Below are 27,369 nucleotides of genomic sequence, written 5' to 3' on the forward strand. Positions count from 1 at the left end.
TTCTGCTTACTATAGATTTAATTTGCTTCTCTTTTTCTAGTTTCCTGAAGTGGAAGCTTAGTTTATTGATTTTAGGTCTTTTTTTCTCATACATGCATTCAATACTGTAAATTTCCCTGTTACTCCTCACAAATTTTGATGTTATATTTTTATTTTCATTTAGTTCAAAATACTTGAAAATTTCTCCTGAGATTTGTATTATTTAGAGGTATGTTGTTTAATCTCCAAGTAATTTGGGGGTTTCCAGCTATCTTTTTGTTACTGATTTTAATGTAATTCCATTGTGGTGAGAGCAGACATATTATTTCCACTCTTGTTAAGGGGTGTTTTATGGCCCAGAATGTTGTCTCTTTTGGTGAACACTGTGAAATTAAGGAGAATGTGTAATCTGTTGTTGTTGGGTGAAATAGTCTCTAGATGCCATTTGTATCCAGTTGAGTGATGGTGCCCTTGAGTTCAATTATGTCTTTACTGATTTTCTGCCTGCTGGATGTCTATTTATTTATTTTTTTAAGATTTTATTCATTTTAGAGAGGGGAGAGAGAGGGGGGGAGAGAAAGAGAGAGAGAGAGAGATAAAGAGAAGAGGAACAGGAAGCATCAACTCCCGTATGTGTATGTGCCTTGACCGGGCAAGGTCAGGGTTTCAAACTGGCAACCTCAATATTCCAGCACAATACTTTATCCACTGCGCTACCACAGGTCAAGCATGGATCTGTCCATTTCTAATAGAGGGGTGTTAAAAATTTCCAACTGTCATAGTGGATTCATGTATTTCTTCTTGAAGTTTTATCAGTTTGCCTCACATATTTTGATGATTTCTGGATAGATTTTTATGATGATATAGATTTTTATCATAATATGTATATGTCATAAGTTTTTTGTCAGCAGGTAATTGTGTTTATTGGCATACCAATGTGCTAGATTTGAGGCTGTAGTACCAAACAAGACACATTCTCCGCCCTCAAGGAGTTTATAATTTGACAAATAATTATGTAAAATGCTTGCTTCCTCAGCTCACTAATTTCCTCTCTTGTGATGATAAAAAATATAAAATTCCTTTAATGTGAATTATTTTGATCTAGTAAGGTTACAAATATCTTTATGTTTTTTGGACTTTTACTTTTTATTTTATTTTATTTTTTGTATTTTTCCGAAGTTAGAAATGGGGAGGCAGTCAGACAGACTCTCGCATGTGCTCGCTGGGATCCACCCGGCATGCCCACCAGGGGGCGATGCTCTGCCCATTTGGGGCATTGCTCCATTGCAGCTGGAGCCATTCTAGTGCCTGAGGTGGAGGCCATGGAGCCATCCTCAGCACCCGGGTCAATGGCCTTTTATTTTTAAATTTTTAATTTAATTTTATTTTTTTGAGAGAGAAAGACAGAGAGAGGGATAGACAGGAACAGACAGTCAGGAAGGGAGAGAGATGAGAAGCATCAATTCTTCATTGAGCTCCTTAGTTTTTCATTGATTGCTTTCTCATATGTGCCTTAACCAGGGGGCTACAGCAGAGCAAGTGACCCCTTTGTCAAGCCAGCAACCTTGGGCTGAAGCCAGCGAACTTGGACTTCAAGCCAGTGACCTTTGGGCTCAAGCCAGCGACCATGGGGTCATGTCTATGATCCCATGCTCACAGTGACCCTGCGTTCAAGCTGATGAGCCTGTGCTCAAGTCTGATAAGCCCATGCTCAAGCTGGCGGCCTCAGGGTTTTGAACTTGGGTCGTCTGTGTCCCAGTCCAGTGCTATATCCACTGTGCCACTGCCTGGTCAGGCTGGACTTTTTCTTTTAGAATGCCTATTTTATTTTCCATCTGGGTTTTTTTTTCTGATTGATGTATGAGAGTTCTTTGTATATTAGGGACATTAACACTTTCTTGCTATATATTGGGTATTGAATTTTTTCCTTATTAGTGAATTGTAACACATCCTTGTTAATGCTCTTTTTCTTCTTCCTATATAGAAATTTTCATTTTTATGTAATTGCATTTTCCTTTGTATTTTTAGTTTTGCTTATCACACTGAGAAAGGCCCTTTCTACAAGATTGTTAAGACAATTTAAATTAATACTTTCTTGTAGTATATGCACATAAACCACGTGTTTGCATTTGTAATTAACTCTTTGATTCATCTACAATTTATAGTATGTGAAGTAGCTTTATTTTTTAAATGGCTAGCTTATTCTAGTATTTATTAAATTATTATTATTTTTTATTTTTTATTTTTGTATTTTTCTGAAGCTGGAAACGGGGAGAGACAGTCAGACAGACTCCCACATGCACCTGACCGGGATCCACCCAGCACGCCCACCAGGGGGCGACGCTCTGCCCCTCTGGGGCGTCGCTCTTTTGCGACCAGAGCCACTCTAGCGCCTGGGGCAGAGGCCAAGGAGCCATCCCCAGCGCCCGGGCCATCTTTGCTCCAATGGAGCCTTGGCTGCGGGAGGGGAAGAGAGAGACAGAGAGGAAGGGGGGGTGGAGAAGCAAATGGGCCCTTCTCCTGTGTGCCCTGGCCGGGAATCGAACCCAGGTCCCCTGCACGCCAGGCCGACGCTCTACCACTGAGCCAACCGGCCAGGGCTCTATTATGTTTTATTCAGTATCATCTTTGCTAATAAAAATAATAAGTTTAAGTATTATTAAACTTTAATTTTTATGTATGTTAATATGCAGTAAGGTAAATTCTCTTATTTGGAATTTTTGGTATTCCTTTTTAAAGTGTTTCCATATATTATACTTTACAACATGGTTCAAGGAATCACTTTTCAAAATCGTCTCTCCTTTAAAGTTAGGATTTTTAGAAATAGACATTAATTTTTTTTTTAATTGAGAATTGGGGAGGCAGAGACAGACTCCCACATGCAGCCTGACCGGGATCCACCTGGCAAGCCCACTAGGGGGTGATGCTCTGCCGGTCTGGGTACACTGCTTTGTTGCTCAGCAACTGAGCTATTTTAGCGCCTGAGGCGAGGCCCTGGAGACATCTTCAGTGCCCAGGGCCAACTTTGCCTGAACTAATGGCTTTAGGAGGGGAAAAGAGAGATAGAGAGAGGGGGTGAGGGGTGAAGAAGCAGATGGTCGCTTCTCCTGTGTGCCCTGACTGTGGATTGAACCCAGGACTTCCACAAACCTGGTAGACACTGTACCACTAAGCCAAGTGGCCAGGGCCTAAATTTTTGTTGTAGAAATAAAGTGAGTTTCTATCTATATAGAAGATTGGAATTTGCCTGACCTGTGGTGGTGCAATGGATAAAGCATTGACCTGGAACGGCTGTGGTCGCTGATTCAAAAACCCCAGGCTATCCCAGTCAAGGCACACATGAGAAGCAACTACTTCAAGTTGATGCGAGTTGATTCTTCCTGCTTCTCCCCCCACTTCTCTCTCTCTCTCTCCTCTCTCTAAAATCAATAAATAAAATCTGGCCCTGGCCGGTTGGCTCAGTGGTAGAGCGTCGGCCTGGCGTGCGGAAGTCCCGGGTTCGATTCCTGGCCAGGGCACACAGGAGAGGTGCCATCTGCTTCTCCACCCCTCCCCCTCTCCTTCCTCTCTGTCTCTCTTCCCCTCCCGCAGCCGAGGCTCCATTGGAGCAAAAGATGGCCCGGGCGCTGGGGATGGCTCCTTGGCCTTTGCCCCAGGCGCTAGAATGGCTCTGGTCACGACAGAGTGACGCCCCGGAGGGGCAGAGCATCGCCCCCTGGTGGGCATGCCGGCTGGATCCCGGTCAGGCGCATGCGGGAGTCTGTCTGACTGCCTCCCCATTTCCAGCTTCAGAAAAATACAAAAAAATACAAAAAATAAATAAATAAATAAAATCTTTTTTTTTTTTAAAGAGAAAATTGGGATTCAATTTTAATTATATGAAAAGTAACTATACTGAATTTTAAAATTAGCAAAAGCTTAACTAGTTTTACCTTATGGTAATAATTGTATTGTTCTCATTCTCTATAACAATGACAATAAAAATGTTCTGATAGAATGGTCAAGAATATTTCTCATTAATTTCTGTATCACAGAATCTTACATTGCTTATTTATTAATTTAGGGGTCATTAACTAGATACAGACTTTTTGCATACAAAATTTCTTACTTTGTCTTCTTTTTTCCTCCCACTCACTTGAATATATATTGATTCTCATGCTTTTGCTAAGGACTGTTTAGAGGTTCCTGGTAGTGGCGTTGGAAACTGTTTCAAAGTTTTCCCTGTGACCCATTTTCTTTCTGACTTAGGAGGAAAATGCATACATGTATAGTCTCTTATTTTAAAAAATGTAGATTTAGAAGATTCATGGTGGTTATTTTTAAAAAACAAACTTTTTAAATTCTAAAAAGTACATATGTTCTTTGTATAAGACTCAGAAAAGGTAGACAGTAATGATATAAAAATAACCACATGTGATATTACATTTAGGGAAACTATTGTCAACATTTTGGTGTACTTCTTTCTAGCGTCTCTCTTTGTACACCAGCATCATGTGATACATAAAGTGTTAGACTCCGCTTAGTGTTTTCCCACTTTCACAAACTCTTTAAAAACATTTTTAACGGCTATATAACCCTTCATGTGGATGAACTATATATAATTCACACATTTTATAAGACCTTTTCCCTTCTTTTCCAAATTTTATTAAATTTTGTAGTTTTCTGGAGGAAAATATTTTTACTTTTCTATATTCACATTGTCAGTTAAAAAAAATTCTAATTACAGCTGGCAAAAGTGCTATGAGTGATGCACCTATATTTCACTAATTTCCCAGTTCACTGATTCATTTAATAAACATATTTTGAGAACCAATCACCTGTCAGAAGTTAAGGACTTTTAAAAAGTTTACTGTCTAGCCCTGATCAGGTGGTGTTGCAGTGGATAGAGCGTTGGGCTGGGACGCGGAGGACCCAGGTTTGAAACCCCGAGGTCACCAGCTTGAGTGCGGGCTCATTTGGTTTGAGCAAGGCTCACCAGCTTGAGCCCAAGGTCGCTGGCTTGAGCAAAGGGTCACTCCATCTGCTGTAGTCCCCCGGTCAAGGCACATATGAGAAAGCAATCAATGAACAACTGAGATGCCATAATGAAGAATTGATGCTTCTCATCTCTCTCCTTTCCTGTCTGTCTGTCCCTGTCTATCCCTCTCTCTGTCTCTCTCACAAAAAAATAACAACCAATTTACTGTTTAGAGTAAGAGACAAGTAAGAAACAAGTAATTACAACATAGTGTGAGGAATGCTGTGATAGAGAAAGGATTCTATGAGAGGTAACAGGAGGGGCATCTATCTTAACTTGCTGTTTGGGTGAGTGTAGAAATCATACCAGTTTTACCAGAGGAGGTAACACTTAAGCTGGGACTTAGGGAATCATGATAAATAAGGTAGTGAAAAGTGGGGGTGAGCAGGAGGCATTCTCAGTAGAGGGAACAACACATGCAAAGGCACAGAGGTGTCAGACAGTATGTCAAGTTTAGGAGGCTTTAATATTAGTATTAAAAATGCTTTCAGACCTGACCAGGTGGTGGCACAGTGGATAGAGTGTCAACCTGGGACGCAGAGGACCCAAGTTCGAAACCCTGAGGTTTCTGACTTGAGCACGGCCTCACGAGCTTGAGCGTGGGCAAACCAACTTGAGCTTGGAGTCACTAGCTTGAGCATGGGATCATAGACATGACCCCATGGTTGTTGGCTTGAGCCCAAGGTTGCTGGCTTGAGCAAGGGTCATTGGCTCACTCAACTGGAGCGCTCCCCCCTCTGCCCCCCGTCAAGGCACATATGAGAAAGCAATCAATGAACAACTGAAGTGCCGCAACTATGAGTTGATTCTTCTCATCTCTTTCTCTTCCTGTGTGTCTGTCTCTAATTCTCTGTCTTTGTTTTCCTCTCTCTCTTTCGCTAATAGAAACATGTCTTCAGTATATGGTGCTTGTGAAGGAGTGGCAAGAGAGGAAGCTGAGTAAGTGGGCAGATGCAATTTCATGAAGAGCCTTTGCATCCTCAAGGCGGGGGGGTGCAAGCATGAACAAGGCAAAGACCTGGAGGAACATGTCTGTAGCTCTGCCATTTGTACGTTAGCAATTCTCAGATTAGTAATACCTCTAGCCTAGACCTCTCCCGTGAGCTCCAGATCTATATACTCCAACTGCCTAGTTATCCTCTCTAGAATATATGTAGAGTATAACTCCATGATAGGAGTACAGTAGTCTTCACTTCATGGTTGTTGATAGGTTCTGCAACTTTAAGTGAAGCAACATATAATTAAATAAGTTTTCCCATGGGTTAATTGATATAAACAAGAGTTAAGTTCCTACAGCATTTTGTCGTAATAACTAAATAATGTTGAATGCAATCAATGACTTTACTCAAGGACCTGCTATACTCCACTGTCTTTGTTCTAAGCTTTATCTGCATTGCCTAGAATAGTGCCTGGCAATAATTTATGAAGTGATTAAATAAATAATGATTCTCTACTGTATCTCTCAGAGGTATCTTAAACTCTGTATAAACCAAATTCATGATCTGCCTCTAACCTGCCCCTGTCCTAATGTTCCCTATTTCAGTGATTGGCACCATCTGTTTAGCTTCACAAGCCAAGAACCTTGCTGGGTGTATCTTTGACATATCCCTCTTTCTTACCTTCCACATTCATTTTATCACCAAGATTTCCTGAAGTTTTGACATGTTTCGCCATATATATCTCCATCTCCACTGCTCCAGTCCAAGCTGCTATCACTTCTACAGTGTGTCCGTAAAGTCATGGTGCACTTTTGACCGGTCACAGGAAAGCAACAAAAGACAATAGAAATGTGAAATCTGCACCAAATAAAAGGAAAACTCTCTCACTTTCATACTTATTCTGTGCAGTTCGATGTGGGCTCACATACAAATTTTTTAGGGCTCCTTAGGTAGCTATCCCATATAGCATCCACAGACTCATCACTGACTGATGGCCTACCAGAACGGGGTTTCTCCACCAAACTGCCGGTTTCCTTCAGCTGCTTATCCCTCCGAGTAACGTTATTCCTATGTGGTGGCGCTTCATTATAAACGCGCCGATATTCACGTTGCACTTTGGTCACGGATTCGAATTTTGCGAGCCACAGAACACACTGAACTTGACTCTGTACTGTACCGTCCACATCTCAATTGGCATGGCTGGGGGTGCTCTGCTGTATACACGGTGTTATGTCATCATCTGCGCATGTGCACATGCTGCCACTTATCCTACAGAAACTGGGAGGGTTTTCCTTTTATTTGGTGCAGATTTCACATTTCTATCATCTTTTGTTGCTTTCCTGTGACCGGTCAAAAGTGCACCATGACTTTACGGACACACTGTATTATAGTCTTATATAGTAGTAGTATACTCTTACCATCTACTCCTGTCTCTTTTCAGTCTATTCTCTTGCTGAGTTTGGAGTCAGACAAACCCATAGAATCTGATTCTGCTATTTGTTTGAAACCAGTTGCTCTTAGGAAGGATAAAGAACAAAATTCTTAACATGGTCTACAAGGCCCTGTGTGCTCTGGCTCATATAACCACATCTCTTGCCACTTTTTTGGACTTTCTATGTTCTAGTCACATTCGATTTTTCACTTCTTCCAAAGGGCCATGCTTTCTCCTGCCTTCACTACGATGTATAATTAGTAGCTTGTAATACATATTATAAAATGGAATGTCTGTTGTTAGAGAAATGAATGCATCAGTACTTTTGAGTAGATATTTATAACCCTAAAATGGTAATGTTCTGTGCAGTATTCTTTTGTTGAAAAGTAAACTATCTGTAAATTATTGCAAATGAGCTCAAGTGTTTTCAGCTATAATTTGTTTGTTTCATTTATATCACAGATCTCTATTTTCCCTCAAGTTAGTTATAGAACAAACACTTATGAGCTACATTTATTTTTATTTTAAAGTAGGAAAACATTTTCTGTTGTAAATATAAGACATTCCTTTTTTTTTTTTTAATGCTGCAGTATTAGGGTAAGAAGGAAGGCTAGGAAGCCTTAATTAAAAAAATAAAACATTTAGGCTTTATATGAAAGATGTGACTGAATCAATATGTATTGAAGCATCCATTCTGAAGATAGTCATTATTTTTTATAAAATTTCAAATCGCTTTCTCTAATTACAAATAAAACCAATCTTGAATAGTCTCACAAGCACCAAACTGGAGCTGTGTTACTAAGTTAACTTATTTTTTTTTGAAAATTTTCCATTGATTTGAGAGAGGGAATTAGGAAGGGAGGGCGAGAGAGAGAAGCATCAACTTGTTTTTCCACTTAGTTCCATGTTATTGGGCACTCATTGGTTGCTTCTCATATGTTCCCTGATAGGGGATCGAACCCACAACCTTGGTATGCGGAACGGCATTCTCTCCACTGAGCCATTGGCCAGGGCCTAACTTATTGTTTTTAATTGTGAATACATGGGGGAGATTATTGTCTAATTTTGTGTGATAATTTATATTGTTGTATATTTTGTATTAAATGTTTTATTTTGATTTAAAATACTTAGTGAATATATTATAGTTCTGTAAAATGAAAAATTGGTTTACTCATTTCAAGTTCAAATTTTATTTAATCACTTAAATAACTGGCAGATATTGCATCATATACTATATACTTATTATTTATTTTTCTTTGATTGTTTCCTTTTAATCAGTACAAATGATTAAACTCCATAGAAGAATGGAATCAAGTGATGGCTTTTTCTTTAGAATTTGAATATGGAGGCCACAGGAACAGAAGAAGTCGACAAACTAAAAACTAAATTTATATCTGCTTGGAACAACATGAAATATAGTAAGTATTGTGATTTAAAAACTGTATAAATCCAGACATTTGAAGATGTTTATCATCTTTCTTATTAAGTCACTGACAGTTGCTTGAGAGTCTCATTGAATGAAATATTTGTATAAGGAATGTAGATAAGAATTCTTTCTTCTAAAGAAAGAACCAAATATCATCATAAACAATACTTAGAAACTCAAGCATACTCTGTGGTTGTTTTTTTTTTTTTAATCTTTTATAAAAAAAAGTATTCCAAACAGATAGAATTTATTTAGGTTAATGGTAATACCTTTGGTTTTAGACTCAGTTTCAGGCAACCTCATGGATGAATCAGGAAGCAAGCAAAATAGACTTTTGTCCACACACGCAGACAGTACAAAGTTCACGCACTGATACCTGTGGGTTTCTCCTAGAAGTACTCTTAGACCCTTATTTTTAACATAGTACTCTTGGTTTGCAAACAAATCCAATAAGGATCATATATATATATATATATATATATATATATTTACAGTTTATCCCTTTTTATTTATTTTTAATTTTATTTTCTTTCAGTTACAGTTGACCTTCAATGTTTTTATTAGTTTCAGGAGTGCTGCATAGTGGCATAGTGTTTATGTAACTTATGAAGTGATCCCCCAATAAGTCTAGTACCCACGTGGCACATATATTGTCATTACAGTATTATTGACTATATCCCTATGCTGTACTTTATATCCCTGTGATTATTTTGTAACTACCAATTTGTGTTTCTTAATCCCTTTACCTTTTCACCCAGTCCTCCCAAACTCCTCCCATCTGGCAAATGATCATATGGTAGTTTTAAAGCCCACTTCAGACTAGACACAAAGAGGAGATGAAGAAGCCTTATAAAATGGAGAACTTGGTCCTGGCTGGTTGGCTCAGTGGTAGAGCGTTGGCCCAGCATATGGATATCCCAGGTTTGATTCGCTGGTCAAGGCACACAGGAGAAGCGACCATTTGCTTCTCTACCCCTCTCCCTTCCCTTCTCTCTTTCTCTCTCACCACTTCTCTCAGTCATGGCTCTATCAATAGAGGCAAATTGGCTCTGAGCATCGAGGATGGCTCTGTGGGCTCCGCCTCAGGTGCTAAAAAATGACTCGATTGCCAGGCAACCGATAAAAAATGACTCGATTGCTAACCAACTGAGTAATGCCCCAGATAGGTGGAGCATTGCCCCATAGGGGGCTTGCCAGGTGGATCCCCATCAGAGTGCATGCAGGAATGTGTCCCTCTGCCTCCCCTGCTCTCAATTATAAAAACAAAAAAGGAAAACTACTCAGCAGAACTAATTCCAACAGGAAGAAGTTTGTATTCATAAAATAAAAATGATAACATTTAGTAAAATTCCTTGTATTGCAAATTCAGGTTGGTAATTGACTCCTGATTCACTGAAAGTCATGGCTAGCTAGCTATTTAGACAGTTATAGCTTGATAATAACATGATGTTACATTTTGAAAATTATGAACATTAATTTTTATTTTATTTTATTTTTAAGATTTTATTTATTCATTTTAGAGAGAGGAGACAGAGAGAGAGAGAGAGAGAGACAGACAGAGAGAGAAGGGAGGGAGGAGCAGAAAGCATCAACTCCCATATGTGCCTTGACCAGGGAAGCCCAGGGTTTCGAACCAGTGACCTCAGTGTTCCAGGTCGATGCTTTTACCCACTGCGCCACCGCAGGTCAGGCTATTTTATTTTTTAAATTTTATTTAGAAAATTAAATTTAGCAGGGTGACATTGATCAATAAGAGTATATTGTTTTTAGGTCAACATTTCTATAGCATTTGAACTGTTGATTATGTCATATACCTATTACCCAAAGTCAAATAATTTTCCGTCACCTTATATTTGTCACTCTTTACACCCTTCCCCTTCCCCCTTCCTCCACGTCTCACTCTCCTTTGTCCCCCTCTCCCTGGTAACCACTTCACTTTTATCTATGTCCAGGAGTCTCAGTTTTATATCCCACCTACATGTGAAATCATACAGTTCTTAGCTTTCTCTGATTTACTTATTTAACTCAGTGTAATGTTTTCAGGGTCCATCTGTGTTGTCATAAATGGCACTATGACATTATATCTTATGGCTGAGTAGTATTCCATTGTATATATGTACCACATCTTCTTTATCCAATCCTCTATCGAGGGACACTGTGGTTGTTTCTATGTCTTGGCCACTGTGAATAATGCTATGATGAACATGGGGTTGCATGTGTCTTTAAATACCAGTGTTTTCGGCCCTGGCCAGTTGGCTCAGTGGTAGAGCATTGACCTGGCGTGCAGGAGTCCCAGGTTCGATTCCCGGCCAGGGCACACAGGAGAAGCCCATTTGCTTCTCCACCCCTCCCCCTCTCCTTCCTCTCTGTCTCTCTTTTCCCCTCCCGCAGCCAAGGCTCCATTGGAGCAAAGTTTGCCCGGGTGCTGAGGATGGCTCTGTGGCCTCTGCCTCAGGCGCTAGAATGTCTCTGATTGCGGCAGAGCGATGCCCCAAGATGGGCAGAGCATTGCCCCCTGGTGGGCATGCTGGGTGGATCCCGGTCAGGTGCTTGTGGGAGTCTATCTGACTGCCTCCCCGTTTCCAGGTTCGGAAAAATACAAAAAAAAAAAATACCAGTGTTTTCAAGTTTCTGGGGTAGCTACCCAATAGAGGAATTGCTGATTCATATGGTAGTTCTATTCTTAATTTTTTGAGGAACCACCATACTTTCTTCCATAATGGTCATACTAATTTTCATTCTCACCAGCAGTGAATGAGGGTTCCTTTTTCTCCACAGCCTCTCCAACACTTGTTATTACCCGTCTTTTTGATAATAGCCAATCCAACAGGTGTAGTTTTGATTTGCATTTCTTGAATAGCTAGTGAAGATGAGCATCTTTTCATATATCTGTTGGCCATTTGTATGTCCTCTTGGGAATAAACATTAATTTTTAAATTTGAGATATAATTTATATGCAATAAAATGCACTCTTTTAAAGTGTTGGTGGATTTTAGTATTATATTCACAAGGAAGCACCCATCATCACTATCTAATTCCAGAACATTTTTATTACCCCAAAAAGCAACCTTATACCCATTAGGAGGTACTCTCTATTTGTCCTCACCTCCCCCTAGCCTCTGACAACCACCAGTTGTTTTCTGTCTCTATGGATTTCCCTATTCTGGACATTTCATGGAAATGAAAGAATAACAGTTATGGCCATTTATGTCTGACTCTTTTCATTTAACATAATGTTTTCAAAGTTTACCCATGTTGCAGTATGTATAAATCAGTACATCATTCCTTTATATGGCTGAATCAGTTCGTTTTAATTTTTCCTCAAATACAAAAAAAAAAAAAAAATCTAAAGAGAAACTAAGGCAGTGTTTTATTATCTATTTCTATTTAACAAATTACTTCAAAACTGAATTAAAATAACTTTTTGTCTTCTATCAGAGTTGTGAGGGTTGACTGGGCTCAAGTGAGCAGTTCGCCTGCTGATCTTGCTTGGGGTCTGTAATGTGGGAATCAGACGGAGAAGCTCAACTAAGAAATTGTGTTGTCTGGTCTCTTCTTACATAGTCTCAAGGCCTCTCTTCTTCATGTGGTCTTTCCATGTGATTTCTTCTGCAGGGTACTAAACTGGTTAAATGACAATTCAGAGCTCCAAAACAGAGCAAGTAGAAGTTGCCTTTTAATGGCCAAGCCTAGAATTGATATAACCCTATTTCTGTCTCATTCTATTGATTAATGTGAGGCACAGGCCAACCCAGATTCAATTAAAAAAGCAACAACACAAATGTGATTCACTGAGGACCATCTCCAGGACTAGCCATCATAAACCATATCTCAGCGTACCTTGAGCAATATGCAGACCTGCCCCCAGCTTGGAATTGGTGGAAGCCAGCCTTGGTATACAGCTTGGTCCCTTCCACATACACCCAAGTCCAGCAGAAGTAGCCTCAAACTGCAGATCACTTGGTATCTCCAAACTCGTTTCCAGGCAGTGTCTAATATTAACCTGCACTGGAGTCCCAAGAGGCCCCAAAACTAACACACTTAGGGGAAGAATGGATGAACTCAGTGAGAACTTAAACAAAGAGATAAGTATTAAAAAGGACATAGAAACCATAAAAAAGAACCACTCACAAATGAATACACTAGAAGGAATAAACAGTAGGTTAGATGAAGCAGTGAACAGAGTCAGCAATTTAAGGGCAAAGTAGTAGAAAACACTCAAGCAGAGCAGCAAAAAGAAAAAAGAATTGAAAAAACTGAGGATAATCTGAACATCAAGTGTAACAACATATACATCATATGGGTATCAGAAGAAGAAGGGAGAGCAAGGTATTGAGAACCTATTTGAAGAAATGATTACTGAAAACTTTCCTCACCAGGTAAAGAAAAAAAACACACAACTTGTTTCACTTAGTTGCGTACTCACTCATTGACCTTTTCCCGTATGTGCTCTGACTGGGAGTCTAACCTGTGACCTCTGGCACACTGGGCCAACATTTTATCCACTGAACCACCCAGCCAGGGCCCAGGTCTTAGGTGTACAATTTAGAGAGTTTGACACATATATACTCCTATGAAACTAGCAGTCTAATTAATATATTTAAATTATTTTTCACACCCTGGCCTGTTGGCTCAGTGGTAGAGCATCAGCCTGTTGTATGGATGTCTTAGAATTGATTCCAGGTCAGGGCACATAGGAGAAGTGACCATCTGCTTCTCCACTCTTCCCCCTCCCCGTTCTCCCTCTCTCTTTCTCATCCTCTCCTCTAGCCATTGCTCGATTGGTTTGAGCTCATCGGCCCTGGTTGCTGAGGATGGCTCCGTTGAGCCTCCACTTCAGGAGTTAACAATAGGTCAGTTGTGAGCATAGCCCCAGTTGGGCAGAGCATCGGCCCCAGTCTGGGGTTGCTGGGTGGATCCCGGTTGGGGCACATGAGGGAGTCTGTCTGTCTATCTCCCCTCCTCTCACTTGGAAAAGGAAAAAGAAATTATTTTTTACACTAGAAAGTTTTCCTCATTCTTCCTTCTGGTTAATACTCAATCCTTACAGACAATCACTACCTTGTGTCAATTTATTGAATGTCTTGTTTTCCAAATTTACTTGCTTTTCCTTAACTTATTTAGTTTTATTTAGAAATCATAACAATATTTAATTTGTCTTTGTTCCACCTCTCTGCTATTCTAGACTGAGATTTAGAAGTGAAAAGCAGGAGAGATTGAAGAACAGAATACCAATGAATATATTCTTTTCAATGTATACAAGAAGAACTTATTCATGGCTCTTCCCTATCTGTGTCCAGACTTGTTATTCCATGTCCCTACAGATTTTATATCTTTTTTTTTTCACTCTCTCTGCACCATGGTTTCCTGGTCCAGCATCAAGAAGCTGGGGCAGAGATAGTGGTACATTTCTTATAAGCTTTAATAAAGATAAAATGAAAATTGACCAACTAAAACTAAATAATTAAAAGAAAAAAAGAACATTCTATAAATTGAGATGAGGATGTCTGGAAGCTTTATATCACTATTAGAGATCCTCATTTGGCCAGCCCTCATTTGGCTGGGGTTATAATATATTCCTGGGAAACTTTAGGTACATTTTTATCATAAGCACTAGTTACTGTTTGATATTTTCCTAAGTTACTTTCTTGGAATATTCAAATACTTTACACCATTTAATTAACTAAGATGGAAGAAAATATAAGACAGTGGTAACATTTGTTGCCTTTGGCAAAAGTGGTTGGTTTCAGGGAAACTGAAGTAGAATTTGTACTTTTTAAATTTTATACCATAAGAACATTGTTACCTGTTTGAAAGTAAATTAAGATTCAAGTTTTTTTCCCCCCTCTCATGTTCTTTAAATGGATAAAATGCGGTTAAAATACTCAACTATATTTGAAAGTAGCATAAATGCCCTTTATTTTCAGTGCATAGCCCAAATATTTTGCTACTCTTGCAAAAAATGCACATCTATAGTTGAGAATTGATGGTTTGAAATTAAATAAAAGAAAATATTAAAGCCCTGGCCGGTTGGCTCAGCGGTAGAGCGTCGGCCTGGCGTGCGGGGGACCTGGGTTTGATTCCCAGCCAGGGCACATAGGAGAAGCGCCCATTTGCTTCTCCACCCCCACCCCCTCCTTCCTCTCTGTCTCTCTCTTCCCCTCCCGCAGCCAAGGCTCCATTGGAGCAAAGATGGCCCGGGCGCTGGGGATGGCTCCTTGGCCTCTGCCCCAGGCGCTAGAGTGGCTCTGGTCGCAGCAGAGCGATGCCCTGGAGGGGCAGAGCATCGCCCCCTGGTGGGCAGAGCTTCACCTCTGGTGGGCGTGCCGGGTGGATCCCAGTCGGGCGCATGCGGGAGTCTGTCTGACTGTCTCTCCCCGTTTCCAGCTTCAGAAAAAAAAAAAAAAAAAAAAGAAAATATTAGCCCTGACTGGTGGCTCCGTGGATAGAGCGTTGGTCTGGCATATGGATGTACCAGGTTTGATTCCCGGTCTGGGCACACAGGAGAAGTGCCCATCGGCTTCTCTCTCTCTCCTCATCCTCTCCTGCAGCCAATGTCTCGATTGGTTCCAGTGTGGCCCCGGGCGCTGAGGATAGTTCGGTTGGTCTGAGTGTTGGTCTCAGTTGCTAAAAATAGCTCAGTACTTGAGCGTTGACCCCAGACAGGGTTGCCAGGTAGATCCCAGTTGGGGTGCATACAGAACTTGGCCTCACTATTTCCCCTTCTCTCTCCTAAAAAAAGAAAAAGAGAAAGAAAAAGAAAAAAAAGAACAGAAAAATAAAACATTGCTATATATTTAGTGTGTAATCCTTTAATTGCAAAATAATTTTTCTCCTCCTGTTTAGGTTGGGTGTTGAAAACAAAGACGTATTTTAGTAGGAATACCCCCGTATTACTGCTTGGAAAATGTTACCATTTTAAATGTGAAGGTAAGTGCTAGATTTTTTAATCCATTTAAAAATCTTTGTAGAAATTAATTGTGTAACTGTTTTTACTATTTTATTTCTAGATTAATCTACTTTGGCACATTTGTTTTTTCCTTCCAATTTTAAAAATTGTGGTAAAATACACATAACCTAAAACTTACCACCTTAATCATTTTTAAGGTTAAGCTCAGTGGTATTAATACGTTCTTAAGGTTGTGCTACTATCACCACCATTCATCTCCAAAACTCTTCCTCTTGTAAAACTGAAACTCTGTACTCATTAAACCATAACTCTCATTCTTCCCTCACCCTCAACCCTGACGACCACCATTCTACTTCACATGCCTATGTTTTGGCTTCTTTAAAAACCTGTATTTTATATAAGACATAATATACTGTCGTATGGTTTGGGTTTCTTGTGAACTCCTTGAGGATAGGATCATGTCATCATTTGTTATCCCTCATAGTTTGGAGTTATAATATGAGTGCTAAGTAACTATTATTGAATTGATAGCTTAATATTCTTTATCAAGTTCTCTGAAAACTTTCAAGCAGTACCTTAGTTAACCTAAAAATGATAAATGTTCCACTTGTTAAGGATGCTCCAGTTTCTGAAATTACTGACTTTATTTGATGTTTCTGAAGGTTCACAAATGCTCATCCTTTCAGTAATGATAATATATTTTCTTTTAATGATTTATGCCACTTACTGATAGCCTACTACGATAGCCTAGTACATATATGTCAAGCATCATGTCAGGCTCTTTGGGAAATGTCTGTAATTCTCACAGCAAGCCTACAAGGTAGACCCAAGTATCTCTGTTTTATGACTGTGCAAGTAGAAGCTTAGAGAGTTAAATAACACAGGTATTAAATGGCAGAGCTGAAGTTTAAATCAACTATGTCTCATGCATTTATTTTTAATTTAAATAAGTTGACATACAATATTATATTAGTTTCAGGTGTAAAATACAGTGATTTGATATTCCATAAGATGTGATCACCACAATAAGTCTACTTACTGTCGCCATACAAACATGATGATATTGACCATGTTTCTATGCTGTACATTCCCTAACTGGAGTTTGTGCCTCTTACTCCTCTTCACCCTTTTCACCCACTCCTCTATCCTCCACTCCTGTGGCAACCATCAGTTTGTTCTCTGTATCTGTGAGTTGGTTTCTATTTTTGTTTTCTTTTTTAAGATTCCAGCCTGACCAGGTGGTGGCACAGTGGATAGAGCATCGGACTGGGATGCGGAGGACCCAGGTTCAAGACCCCAAGGTCGCCAGCTTGAGCGCGGGCTTATCTGGTTTGAGCAGAGCTCACCAGCTTGAACCCAAGGTCGCTGGCTCGAGCAAGGGGTTACTCGGTCTGCTGTAGCTCCACGGTCAAGGCACATATGAGAAAGCAATCAATGAACAACTAAGGTGTTGCAAGGAAAAACTGATGATTGATGCTTCTCATCTCTCTCCGTTCCTGTCTGTCTGTCCCTATCTATCCCTCTCTCTCCCTCTCTCTGACTATCTCTCTGTCTCTGTAAAAAAAAAAAAAAAAGATTCCACATATAAGTGAAATCATGTAGTATTTGTCTTTCTCTGTCTGACTTATTTCACACCCCCCATAGGTATTTCTCTCTTTCTCTGTTCATGAGGATCTCCCTATCCATCTATCACCTCTCCACCTATATCTTAGACAAAAGATCAGTCTCCAAAATAATAGAGAATAGCAAATTATTATGCAAAACATGAACAACCTAAGAAAAAATGAACCAAGAGAATTAATAGGTACTTTTTATGTAGAAGCTTGAATAGCTGATCAAACAAGAAAATGCTTATGCTAGTAATAAAGGGAGTGCAAATTAAAATGAGATATTATTTATCAGTCATCCAATTTGTAAGCTTGTAAATTTATCTTGCTACCTTTCCTGAGCTACAAACTCTTGTCCTTACATTATGTAATGTTCTTTCCCCATGGAAGCTATCATGCTGTACGTTATGTCAAGGTTTGTAGCATATACATTTAAATGGTCCTCTCAGTTAGTATTATCTTGACCACATACCAAATTCAAAAAGCTTTTTTTTTACAGGGTACTTGTGAGCTGTTAGTGAGAAAGCAATTAAGGATTTGATCTTATTTTAAGTAAATTACATTTTTCTACAGACACCATGCTCCCATCTGGCTAGGAATTTTTAGATTTTTTTTTTTTTTTTTTTTGATGATTCAGGAAATGATGGCCACAGAAATCATTAAGGAAAAGCTGTAATTTGGGGTTTTCTTTAGTATATCAGTTCTATTTAGGGAACAAAATAATTTAACATAAACACACTCTCTCTCTCCTAATTTTGGGGATGAAGAGCATCCATAGACAATTAGCCTAGCCTAGGAGCAAAAATATTACGTGGATAATGGGAAATAAAACTTTTCAATAAGTAGAGAGGGTAGCACTGGGACTAGAACATAAAAGCTTTTTCTGACCTGAAACCTGCCCAGGGATGGAGCTTTGCCTCGGATCCCACTGTGGGACGTAAGGAAGGGCATGCCGGTAATATATCAAGGGTTCTTACTGTACGTGCTTTGGTTCCTGTGCTATGCCCCATCTCTGCTGTTTTCAGGATCTGTGTTGCTCCAAAACTTGTCAAGATTATGCTCAAATATTATGAAACTAAAATCCTAGAATTTGGAATTTTTTGAAAAACGACTTAAAATTTTTTTTATTTCTTGATTTTACAGAGAGAGGAGAGAGAGGAGGGAGTGAGAAGTATCAACTCATATTTGCTTCACTTTAGTTGTTCATTGCTTGCTTGTTGCTTGTCATATGTGCCTGAGCAGACAAGCCCAGGGTTTCAAACTGTGACCTCGGCGTTCTAGGCTGATGCTCTATCCACCATGCCAACACATGAAATATGGCTTTTGATATTTACTGAAAAATGACATGTGGGAGGAAATGAAGTATTTAGAGGTGTATAACTTAATTTCACAAAATATGGAATTTTTCTAGATCTTGTTCTATTAATGATTTTTGTTTGTTTTAGTGAGAGAGGAAGAGAGAAGGACAGACAGGGACAGACAGAAAGGAAGGGAGAGAGATGAGAAGCATCAGTTCTTTGTTACGGCACCTTAGTTGTTCATTGATTGCTTTTTGATATGTGCTTTGACCCCTTGCTCAAGCCAGCGATTTTGGGTTCAAGCCAGTGACCTTGGGCAGTAAGCCAGCGACCCTGTGCTCAAGCTTGTGAGCCAGCACTCAAGCTGGCAATGTTGGGGTTTTGGACCTGAGTCCTTAGCATCCCAGGCTGATGCTCTATCCACTGCACCACCACCTGGTCAGGCTATCATGATTTTTTTTTTGTACTTTTTTGAAGTGAGAAGTGGGGTGGGGGATGGGGGAAGGCAAACAGACTCCCACATGCGCCTAACCGGGATCCACCTGGCATGCCCACCAGGGGGCGATGCTTGGACCCTCTGGGGAATTGCTTCGCTGCAATTAGAGCCATTCCAGTGCCTGAGGCAGAGGCCATGCAGCCATCTTCAGCACTCGGGCTAACTTTGCTCCAGTGGAGCCTTGGCTGTGGGAGGGGAAGAGAGAAAGAAAGGAAAGGGGGAAGGGTGGAGAAGCAGATGGGTGCTTCTCCTGTGTGCCCTGGCCGGGAATTGAACCCTGGACTTCCACGTGCTACCACTGAGCCAACCTGGCCAGGGCCCAGGCTATCATGATTTTTAATTTACTTCTATTGTAGTCAGAGAAAATACTTTTATGACTTTGATCTCTTCAAAGTTATTGATACTTGCTTTATGGTTTAAATATGGTATAACTTGGTAAATGCTCTTTGTGTGCTTGAAAAAATATGTATTCTATTGTTGAGTATATAAGGACTAGAAAGCCCGGCGGTCATACGAAATGACCGCTGTTCTAGATATTATAAATTGTAATTAAAATGATTTGTGCAAAGGTGTCTGCTAATTCAAACTGAATTACCCAGGGCAGGCAGCGAGGACGCCCCTTTGCTTAGTGCCCCACGGGGTTTCCCCCTTCTACTTGCTTAGTTGCTTAAAGTAGAGTGCAATGAAGGAAACCACTGGCTGTACATTTCTTAAGAGCCACCGCTAGTTCAATAAATAAAGGTGATTTAAATAATAAAATGTTAATTCACATGTCAAAGATCTCTTTGTACACAACATTTCTTGTGTAGATCTTTCCATCATTTTTAAGCTTGCCTTGCAGAGGACCATCAATTATTTTTAATTTTACGTCCGTTCTTTCACGAACTCTTGAACAGGCAACATAAAGTTGACTGTGTCCAAATGCAGGCTCAGGTAAAAAATTGCCAACATGCTTAAGCATTTGACCCTGAGACTTATTGATGGTCATAGCAAAGGCAAGTTTTACAGGAAATTGTCTACATCTCAATTGAAACGGCAACCCTGTTTGAGATGGAGCCAAATCAATTCTTGGAATGACATGTATTTCACCTTTAGAGGAGCCAGTCAAAGACTTTAGCTATTATGACATTATTTTTCTAGGAGGCATTCTTAAAAGAAATTACATTAAGACGTAGTTTTTATGTAAAACAGATGATTGCCAATGCAAACAAATGTTCACCTTCCCCCTACCCGCTCAATTTGCGTTCAGCTGTGGCAACTTCACCCCATTGGCTAGTACAGTTACGCAAGCAACCAATAAGCTATCGGCGACAAACAGACACTTAAGCCGCATATAATAAAGATTATTAGTTCAAATTGGTTGATAATTCTGTTCAAGTGTTCTCTATCTTTGCTCTTACCGTACTTGCTCTATGAATTATTGTGAGGGAGATACTGAAATCTCTGATTATAATTACGGATTTGTCTATTTCTCTGTGCAATTTTATCAGTTTTTGCTTCAGTGATTTTGAAACTATTTTGTTGTGTACATAAACATTTACAATTGATATGGTCTGTTAATGAATAAAATTTTAAAAAATTATAGTTATTTTTGATAGGGAACCTACTTTGTCTGATATTATTGATATTCAGCTTTTTTTTTTTACAGAGATAGAGAGAGAGTCAGAAAGACAGACAGGGACAGACAGACAGGAAGGGAGAGAGATGAGAAGCATCAATCATCAGTTTTTTGTTGTGATACCTTAGTTGTTCATTGATTGCTTTCTCATATGTGCCTTGACCGTGGGCCTTCAGCAGACTGAGTAACCCCCTGCTCGAGCCAGTGACCCTGGGTCCAAGCTGGTGAGCTATTTGCTCAAACCAGATGAGCCCGTGCTCAAGCTGGCGACCTCGGGGTCTCGAACCTGGGTCCTCTGTATCCCAGTCCAATGCTCCCATCTACTGCGCCACTGCCTGGTCAGGCCACCTTTCTTTTGATTAGAGTTACATGGTATGTTTTTCCATTGTTTTATATTAAATCTATTTGCATTTTTATATTTAAAGCGTGTTTCTTTTATTTTAATTTTTAAATTATTATTATTATTATTTGTATTTTTCTGAAGTGAGAAGCAGGGAGGGAGAGAGACAGATTCCTGCATGTGCCCAACTGGGATCCACCTGGCATGCCCACCAGGGGGCGATGATCTGCCCATATGGGGTGTTGCTCTGTTGCAACCAGGTTCATTCTAGCACTTGAGGCAGAGGCCATGGAGCCATCCTCAGCACCCGGGCCAACTTTGCTCCAACGGAGCCTTGGCTGCAAGAGGGGAAGAGAGAGAGAGGAAGGAGAGAGAGAAAAGTGGAGAAGCAGATGGGCACTTCTCCTTTGTGCCCTGGCTGGGAATCGAACCCAGGACTTCCACATGCTGGGCCAGCGCTCTACTACTGAGCCAACCAGCCAAGGCCTGTTTTTTTTTTTAGAAAGTAGATACTTGGGTCTTGCTTTTTTATTCAATCTAACAATCTCTGCCTTTGGATTTAAGTTGTTTAGACTATTAATGTTTAATATGATTGTTAATGTTGTTAGGTTTAAATCTATCATCTATTTGCTTTCTGTTTGTTACATCTGTTATTCCCTTTCCTCTTTTTATGCCTTCTTTCAGAATGAATATTTTTTTATTTTATTTTATCTCTGTTGGCTTATTAGCTATAACTTTTTATTGGGTTATTTTGATGGTTAAGGTTTTAATTTACATCTTTAACTTATCACAGTTTACCTTTAAGTGATATTATACCAGTTCACATATAAGAACCTTGTATAGTATAAGTAGTGTATTTCAGTTCCCCTTCCTCCCAGTCTTTATACTATTGTTGTCATACATTTTAGTTATTTGTGTGTTATATACTTCATAATACATTACTATTATTTTTGTTTAAACAGTCAAATGTCCTTTAAAGAGATTTAAGTAATAAGAAAATAATTATATATTTGCTTATGTAGTTATCATTTCTGGTGTTCTTCATTCCTTTGTGTGAATCTGCATTTCCATGTGGTATCATGTTTATTCTGGTAGAAGGAATTTCTTTACTATTTCTTATAGTGCAGGTGTGCTGCTGATGTATTTTTCATGCTTTTTGTCTCAGAAAAAAATCTTTATTTGCTTTCATTTTTGAAAGATATTTTTGCTGGGTATAGAATTCTTGGTTGATATTTTTTCTTTCAGTAGCTTTGAAGATGTTGACTCCCTATCTTCTTGCTTGTTTTGTTTGCAATGAGAAATCTAATGTCATCCTTAGCTTTCTTTGTACATGATGGCTTTTTTCTTCTTGACTGCTTTTAAGATTTTTTTTATCACTAGTTTGGAATAATTTGATTATGGTTCTCATTGGTATAGTTTTATTCATATTTCTTGTGCTTGGGTTTTGTTGAACTTCCTGGATCTGTTGGTTTATAGTTTTCAACAAATTTGAAAATTTTTTAGCCAAGTTGTCTTAAAACACTTTTTCTGTTTTCTTTTCTCTTCTCTCTCCTTTTGGGTCTTCAATTACACCTATAGGGCCAAGGTAGGTTTACAGTTGTTCTCATGGAAAGTAATATAGTAAATAATAAATAATAATACAGGCATAAACTCTGTTTTGTGTACTTACAACTTAAACCTACTTTTGCCCACACCTATATATATATATTACATATATATAAAATATATATAAAATTAAATTTAATCTAGCTATGAAACTAAAACCTGAGTTGAAAAACTTTATCCATAAATTATTAACAAAGAAATTAGCTTGAAATTTTGTTCCTTAAGACTGGTGTGATGCATTTTCCTTCCTCTTTGGGGGAGAGGAAGAAGAAGCAACTTTTTATACAAAATACTGCAGGAAAAAATGTGCGATGAGGAAAATCTAATGAAATTTAAATGTAGGTACACTCCAGTGCTAGTTGGAAACAAGCTGTTATTTCTTCCAAGAGTAATTTCCAAAGTGGTATATAATGTTTAAGGCCTATATTTCATAAGGACATACTTTTTAAAATAAAAATATCCAATAAAAAGCATCTCTCTTTTTTATTGTGTTCACCAGTGTCTTAACAACAAATACAGCAAATAAAGATAAATACTTTTTTTCTGGGATTTCTTATTTGATAACTGGCTTTTCCTTTATCCATCCATTCTTTTTTTTTTTTTTTTTTTTTGTTTTTGTTTTTTTTTTTTTTCATTTTTCTGAAGCTGGAAACAGGGAGAGACAGTCAGACAGACTCCCGCATGCGCCCGACCGGGATCCACCCGGCACGCCCACCAGGGGCGGTGCTCTGCCCCCCAGGGGGCGATGCTCTGCCCATCCTGGGCGTCGCCATATTGCGACCAGAGCCACTCTAGCGCCTGAGGCAGAGGCCACAGAGCCATGTCCAGCGCCCGGGCCATCTTTGCTCCAATGGAGCCTTGGCTGCGGGAGGGGAAGAGAGAAACAGAGAGGAAAGCGCGGCGGAGGGGTGGAGAAGCAAATGGGCGCTTCTCCTATGTGCCCTGGCCGGGAATCGAACCCGGGTCCTCCGCACGCTAGGCCGACGCTCTACCGCTGAGCCAACCGGCCAGGGCCTATCCATCCATTCTAAGATTAAATTGGAATTAAAATTTTATATTTAGGTTCTTGAAATTAATATATAATTGACACCAGTTTCTTTGTTTAAAATTTTTATTTAGAAAATTAAATTAACAGGGTGACATTGGTCAATAACAGTACATAGGTTTCAGGTAAACATTTCTATAGCATTTGAACACTAGTTGTTTTTTTTTTATTTTTATTTTTTTTAATTTATTTTTTACAGAGACAGAGAGTGAGTCAGAGAGAGGGATAAACAGGGACAGACAGGAACGGAAAGAGATGAGAAGCATCAATCATCAGTTTTTCATTGCACGTTGCAACACCTTAGTTGTTCATTGATTGCTTCCTCGTATGTGCCTTGACCGCGGGCCCTCAGCAGACCGAGTGACCCCTTGCTGGAGCCAGCGACCTTGGGCTCAAGCTGGTGGGATTTTGCTCAAACCAGATGAGTCGCGCTCAAGCTGGTGACCTCGGGGTCTCGAACCTGGGTCCTCTGCATCCCAGTCCCATGCTCTATCCACTGCGCCACCGCCTGGTCAGGCTGAACATTAGTTTCTTAACCTGATCACTGAAAAGGATAATCAAATGACTGAAATTACGTATGGCTAGAATGTTTTTAGCATTAGGGGGGTCTGGCACTCAGCCCTTGGAAACCTAGTTGTAGTCACCACTGGACTGTGGTTCTAAGATTAGGCTGGCTGACTGTGCTGTCATCTAGAAATATTGTTGAGCATGAGCTATACTTTTTAGTAAGGCTCCCAGGAGATACATGAAGGAGAAGGGAAATAGAAGAAAATGTCACAGTAAGTTAAACCTATAAAAGTATGGTTTTTCCTTAGTTAAAATGTCAATCGATTAAGCATTATAATTTTTCTTATGCTCCATGAACTGCTTGAATGTGATATCATGAGCAGCTCTATGGTAAACCCATTAGATACTCTAACTTCCACAGATGAGATTTGAGGAATGGGTTATAAAGTGCTGCCCTTGATATAGTACCTAAAATCAAACCTGGCAGACACCTATTATAAATCTCCTTTATAATAATATAAAAAATTTAGAATAAGATTTCAGTGTTTTATTTTCTTAAGCAATAAAAAAGCAGCTGAGATTTTCTATTTCTACTATTCATTTACTACAATAAAATGTAATGCCTTATATAATATTGAAGGAAGAGTATTTTATTGCAGTAAATGAAAGCCAATAATAAGTATTTGTTCAGGAGACAGTGTGACAAAACAAATTTATCTGAGTCAGTGGTGTGTGTTCGCCACAGCCGCCCGTTCACTGACAAGCTGGGAGTTAGGGCCCCAGGTCTCGCTGGGCCTCAATATCCTCAAGTGGGGAATAAAAGTTTTCTTTCTAAGATTCTCTCATATTGAAAAAACAGATAAAACAACTTTAACACTTTAACTCTCACTAATGTTTAAATAAGATTATCATTTTATTGCTTAAGGGAAAACCTCAGAGAATACTTTTCATTCATTTCTAATTGTTATTAATTTTATTCTGGCCTGACCTGTGGTGGCGCAGTGGATAAAGCGTTGACCTGGAAATGCTGAGGTCGCTGGTTCGAAACCCTGGGCTTGCCTGGTCAAGGCACATATGGGAGTTGATGCTTCCTGCTCCTCCCCCCTTTTCTCTTTCTCTCTCTCCTCTCTCTCTCTCCTTTCTAAAATGAATAAAAAATAAAAAAAATAAAAAAAAATTAAAAAAAAATTTATTCTGTAAGTTATTTTTTTAACGTTTTTATGTATTGATTTTAGAGAGAGGACAGAGACACAGAAAGGAAAGGAGAGGAGCGGGAAGCTTCACCTTAGTAGTAGTTGCTCATTGCATGTGCCTTGACAGGGAAAGCCTGGGGTTTCCAAATGGTGACCTCAACGTGCCAGGTCGACCCTTCATCCACTGCGCTATGACAGGTCAGGCCTCTAAGTTATATGATACTTCACTCATTGCCACCCTGTCTCACTCATACTGCTCTCACTACCTTCAGTACCTTTTCCTTCCTCTTTGTTCCAGAAAGCCTAACCGTCCCCTCATCCTCTTCCCCCCAGTTTGCCCCCAGGAGATACCTTTGCCAGTGGCCACACTATAAAACTTCTTTTCAGTTTGGTCACATAGCTGAGTTACCACTTGTTATCAGGTATCAATTGCTTACAGGTATCCCCCTCATAAAAAAGTAAACCTCTCTAGGGAATAGAGGACTCTTATTTTTCTGCTGTCTCCAGCTGCTGAGCACAGAATTTGGCACAAACTGGGAGTTCAATGTGTATTTGACAAATTATCAGTCACAATTGGGAGGTAAATCTTACTACAGAAACCAATTCAAATTTATCTGTGGTGGTATTGGAGTCATGACAACGACGTTTCTGAGACCCTCTAGAGTAGCAATTTTCAACTGGTGTGTCACAGAATTTTTGAAACATGTAATGCCTGACTGTTCAGGGGCACTGACTTCTTTTCCCATAGATGTCAAATAAAATAATGACAACAGCCAACACAACAGTAGCTGTCTAGTGTGAATGCCCTGTCTTAAAAGATAAATATATAGGTTATATAATAGAGTTGAATCTTTTTGGTCATGTTGCATAATAAGGTTGCATCTAATTAGTTAATTTTAGGTACCAGAAATCCTTATATATGAGTGTAAGCATCTAATGTTTTAAAAAGTCACTCTGGAACAAAAAGGGTAAATAATAACTATTCTTTGGGTGGGGGTAAATCAATAAAAATCATACTAATTTTTATTAGCTAGGCAAAATGTATATTTTTTGGTGTGTCACAGATTTTAGTAATTGGTTTATATGTACCATGAGGTGAAAAAGGTTGAAAATCACTGCTCTAGAGTGTAAACTATCTTAAATACACTTTAGAAGTATCCATTAGTTTGTAAAGAGCCCAGCAATACAGCATTAATCAAATACTGAAACAGCCTTAACTATGTTAGGATAATTCTCTTCCTTAAATAAGGCCAACAACTAATCCTAGTCACTGTAAATAGTTAAAATTAATAGTAGCATTTTTGAATATCACAGAATACCAATAATTTTAATGTGCTTGGCTTATATATATATATATATATATATATATAAATATTAAAATATATATATATTTTAGTGAGAGGGAGAGGGACAGACAGGCTGGAAGGGAGAGAGATGAGAGCATCAACTCTTCATTGTGGCATCTTAGTTGTTCATTGATTGCTTTCTCATGTGTGCCTTGACCCAGGGGCTCCAGACCAGCTAGTGACCCCTTGCTTAAGCCAGAGACCTTGGACTCAAGCCAGCGACCTTGAGCTCCAAGCCAGCAACCATGGCGTATGATCCCACGCTCAAGCTGGTGACCCTGTGCTCAAGTGGGTGAGCCCACACTCAGCCTGATGAGCCCACACTCAAGCAAGTGACCTCAGGGTTTCGAACCTGGGTCCTCAGCATCCCTAACACTCTATCCAAGGCACCATCACCTGCTCAGATGGTTTTGTTATATTTTTAAAACTAATTTTGATGAGCCTTCCTCATATTAATATAAAATAGTCTTTTTCATGCTGTCATACTTTCCCAACAGTATCTCCCACAAATACACAAATGAAGGAGAGAGACAAAATTGATTTGGTGCCATTTAAAATATATAACATTTAAAAATTGCCAGTGGCCCTGGCCGGTTGGCTCAGCGGTAGAGC

At 39.4% G+C, this 27,369-nt stretch overlaps 1 protein-coding gene across 4 annotated transcripts in view; it reads left to right on the forward strand.

Moving 5' to 3' along the window:
* Nucleotides 1–27,369, forward strand: part of ATG4C (autophagy related 4C cysteine peptidase) — a 103,827-nt gene that overhangs the window by 18,044 nt on the left and 58,414 nt on the right. For all 4 annotated transcript variants that reach the window (XM_066376470.1, XM_066376472.1, XM_066376469.1 and 1 more), the window contains exons 2-3: nt 8,645–8,784; nt 15,639–15,722. In XM_066376470.1, the coding sequence (XP_066232567.1) occupies nt 8,709–8,784; nt 15,639–15,722 (160 nt within the window). In that variant the 5' untranslated portion in view covers nt 8,645–8,708. The remainder of the gene's footprint in view (nt 1–8,644; nt 8,785–15,638; nt 15,723–27,369) is intronic.

Source organism: Saccopteryx leptura, chromosome 3 (genome assembly GCF_036850995.1).
Source record: "Saccopteryx leptura isolate mSacLep1 chromosome 3, mSacLep1_pri_phased_curated, whole genome shotgun sequence".
Taxonomy (NCBI): domain Eukaryota; kingdom Metazoa; phylum Chordata; class Mammalia; order Chiroptera; family Emballonuridae; genus Saccopteryx; species Saccopteryx leptura.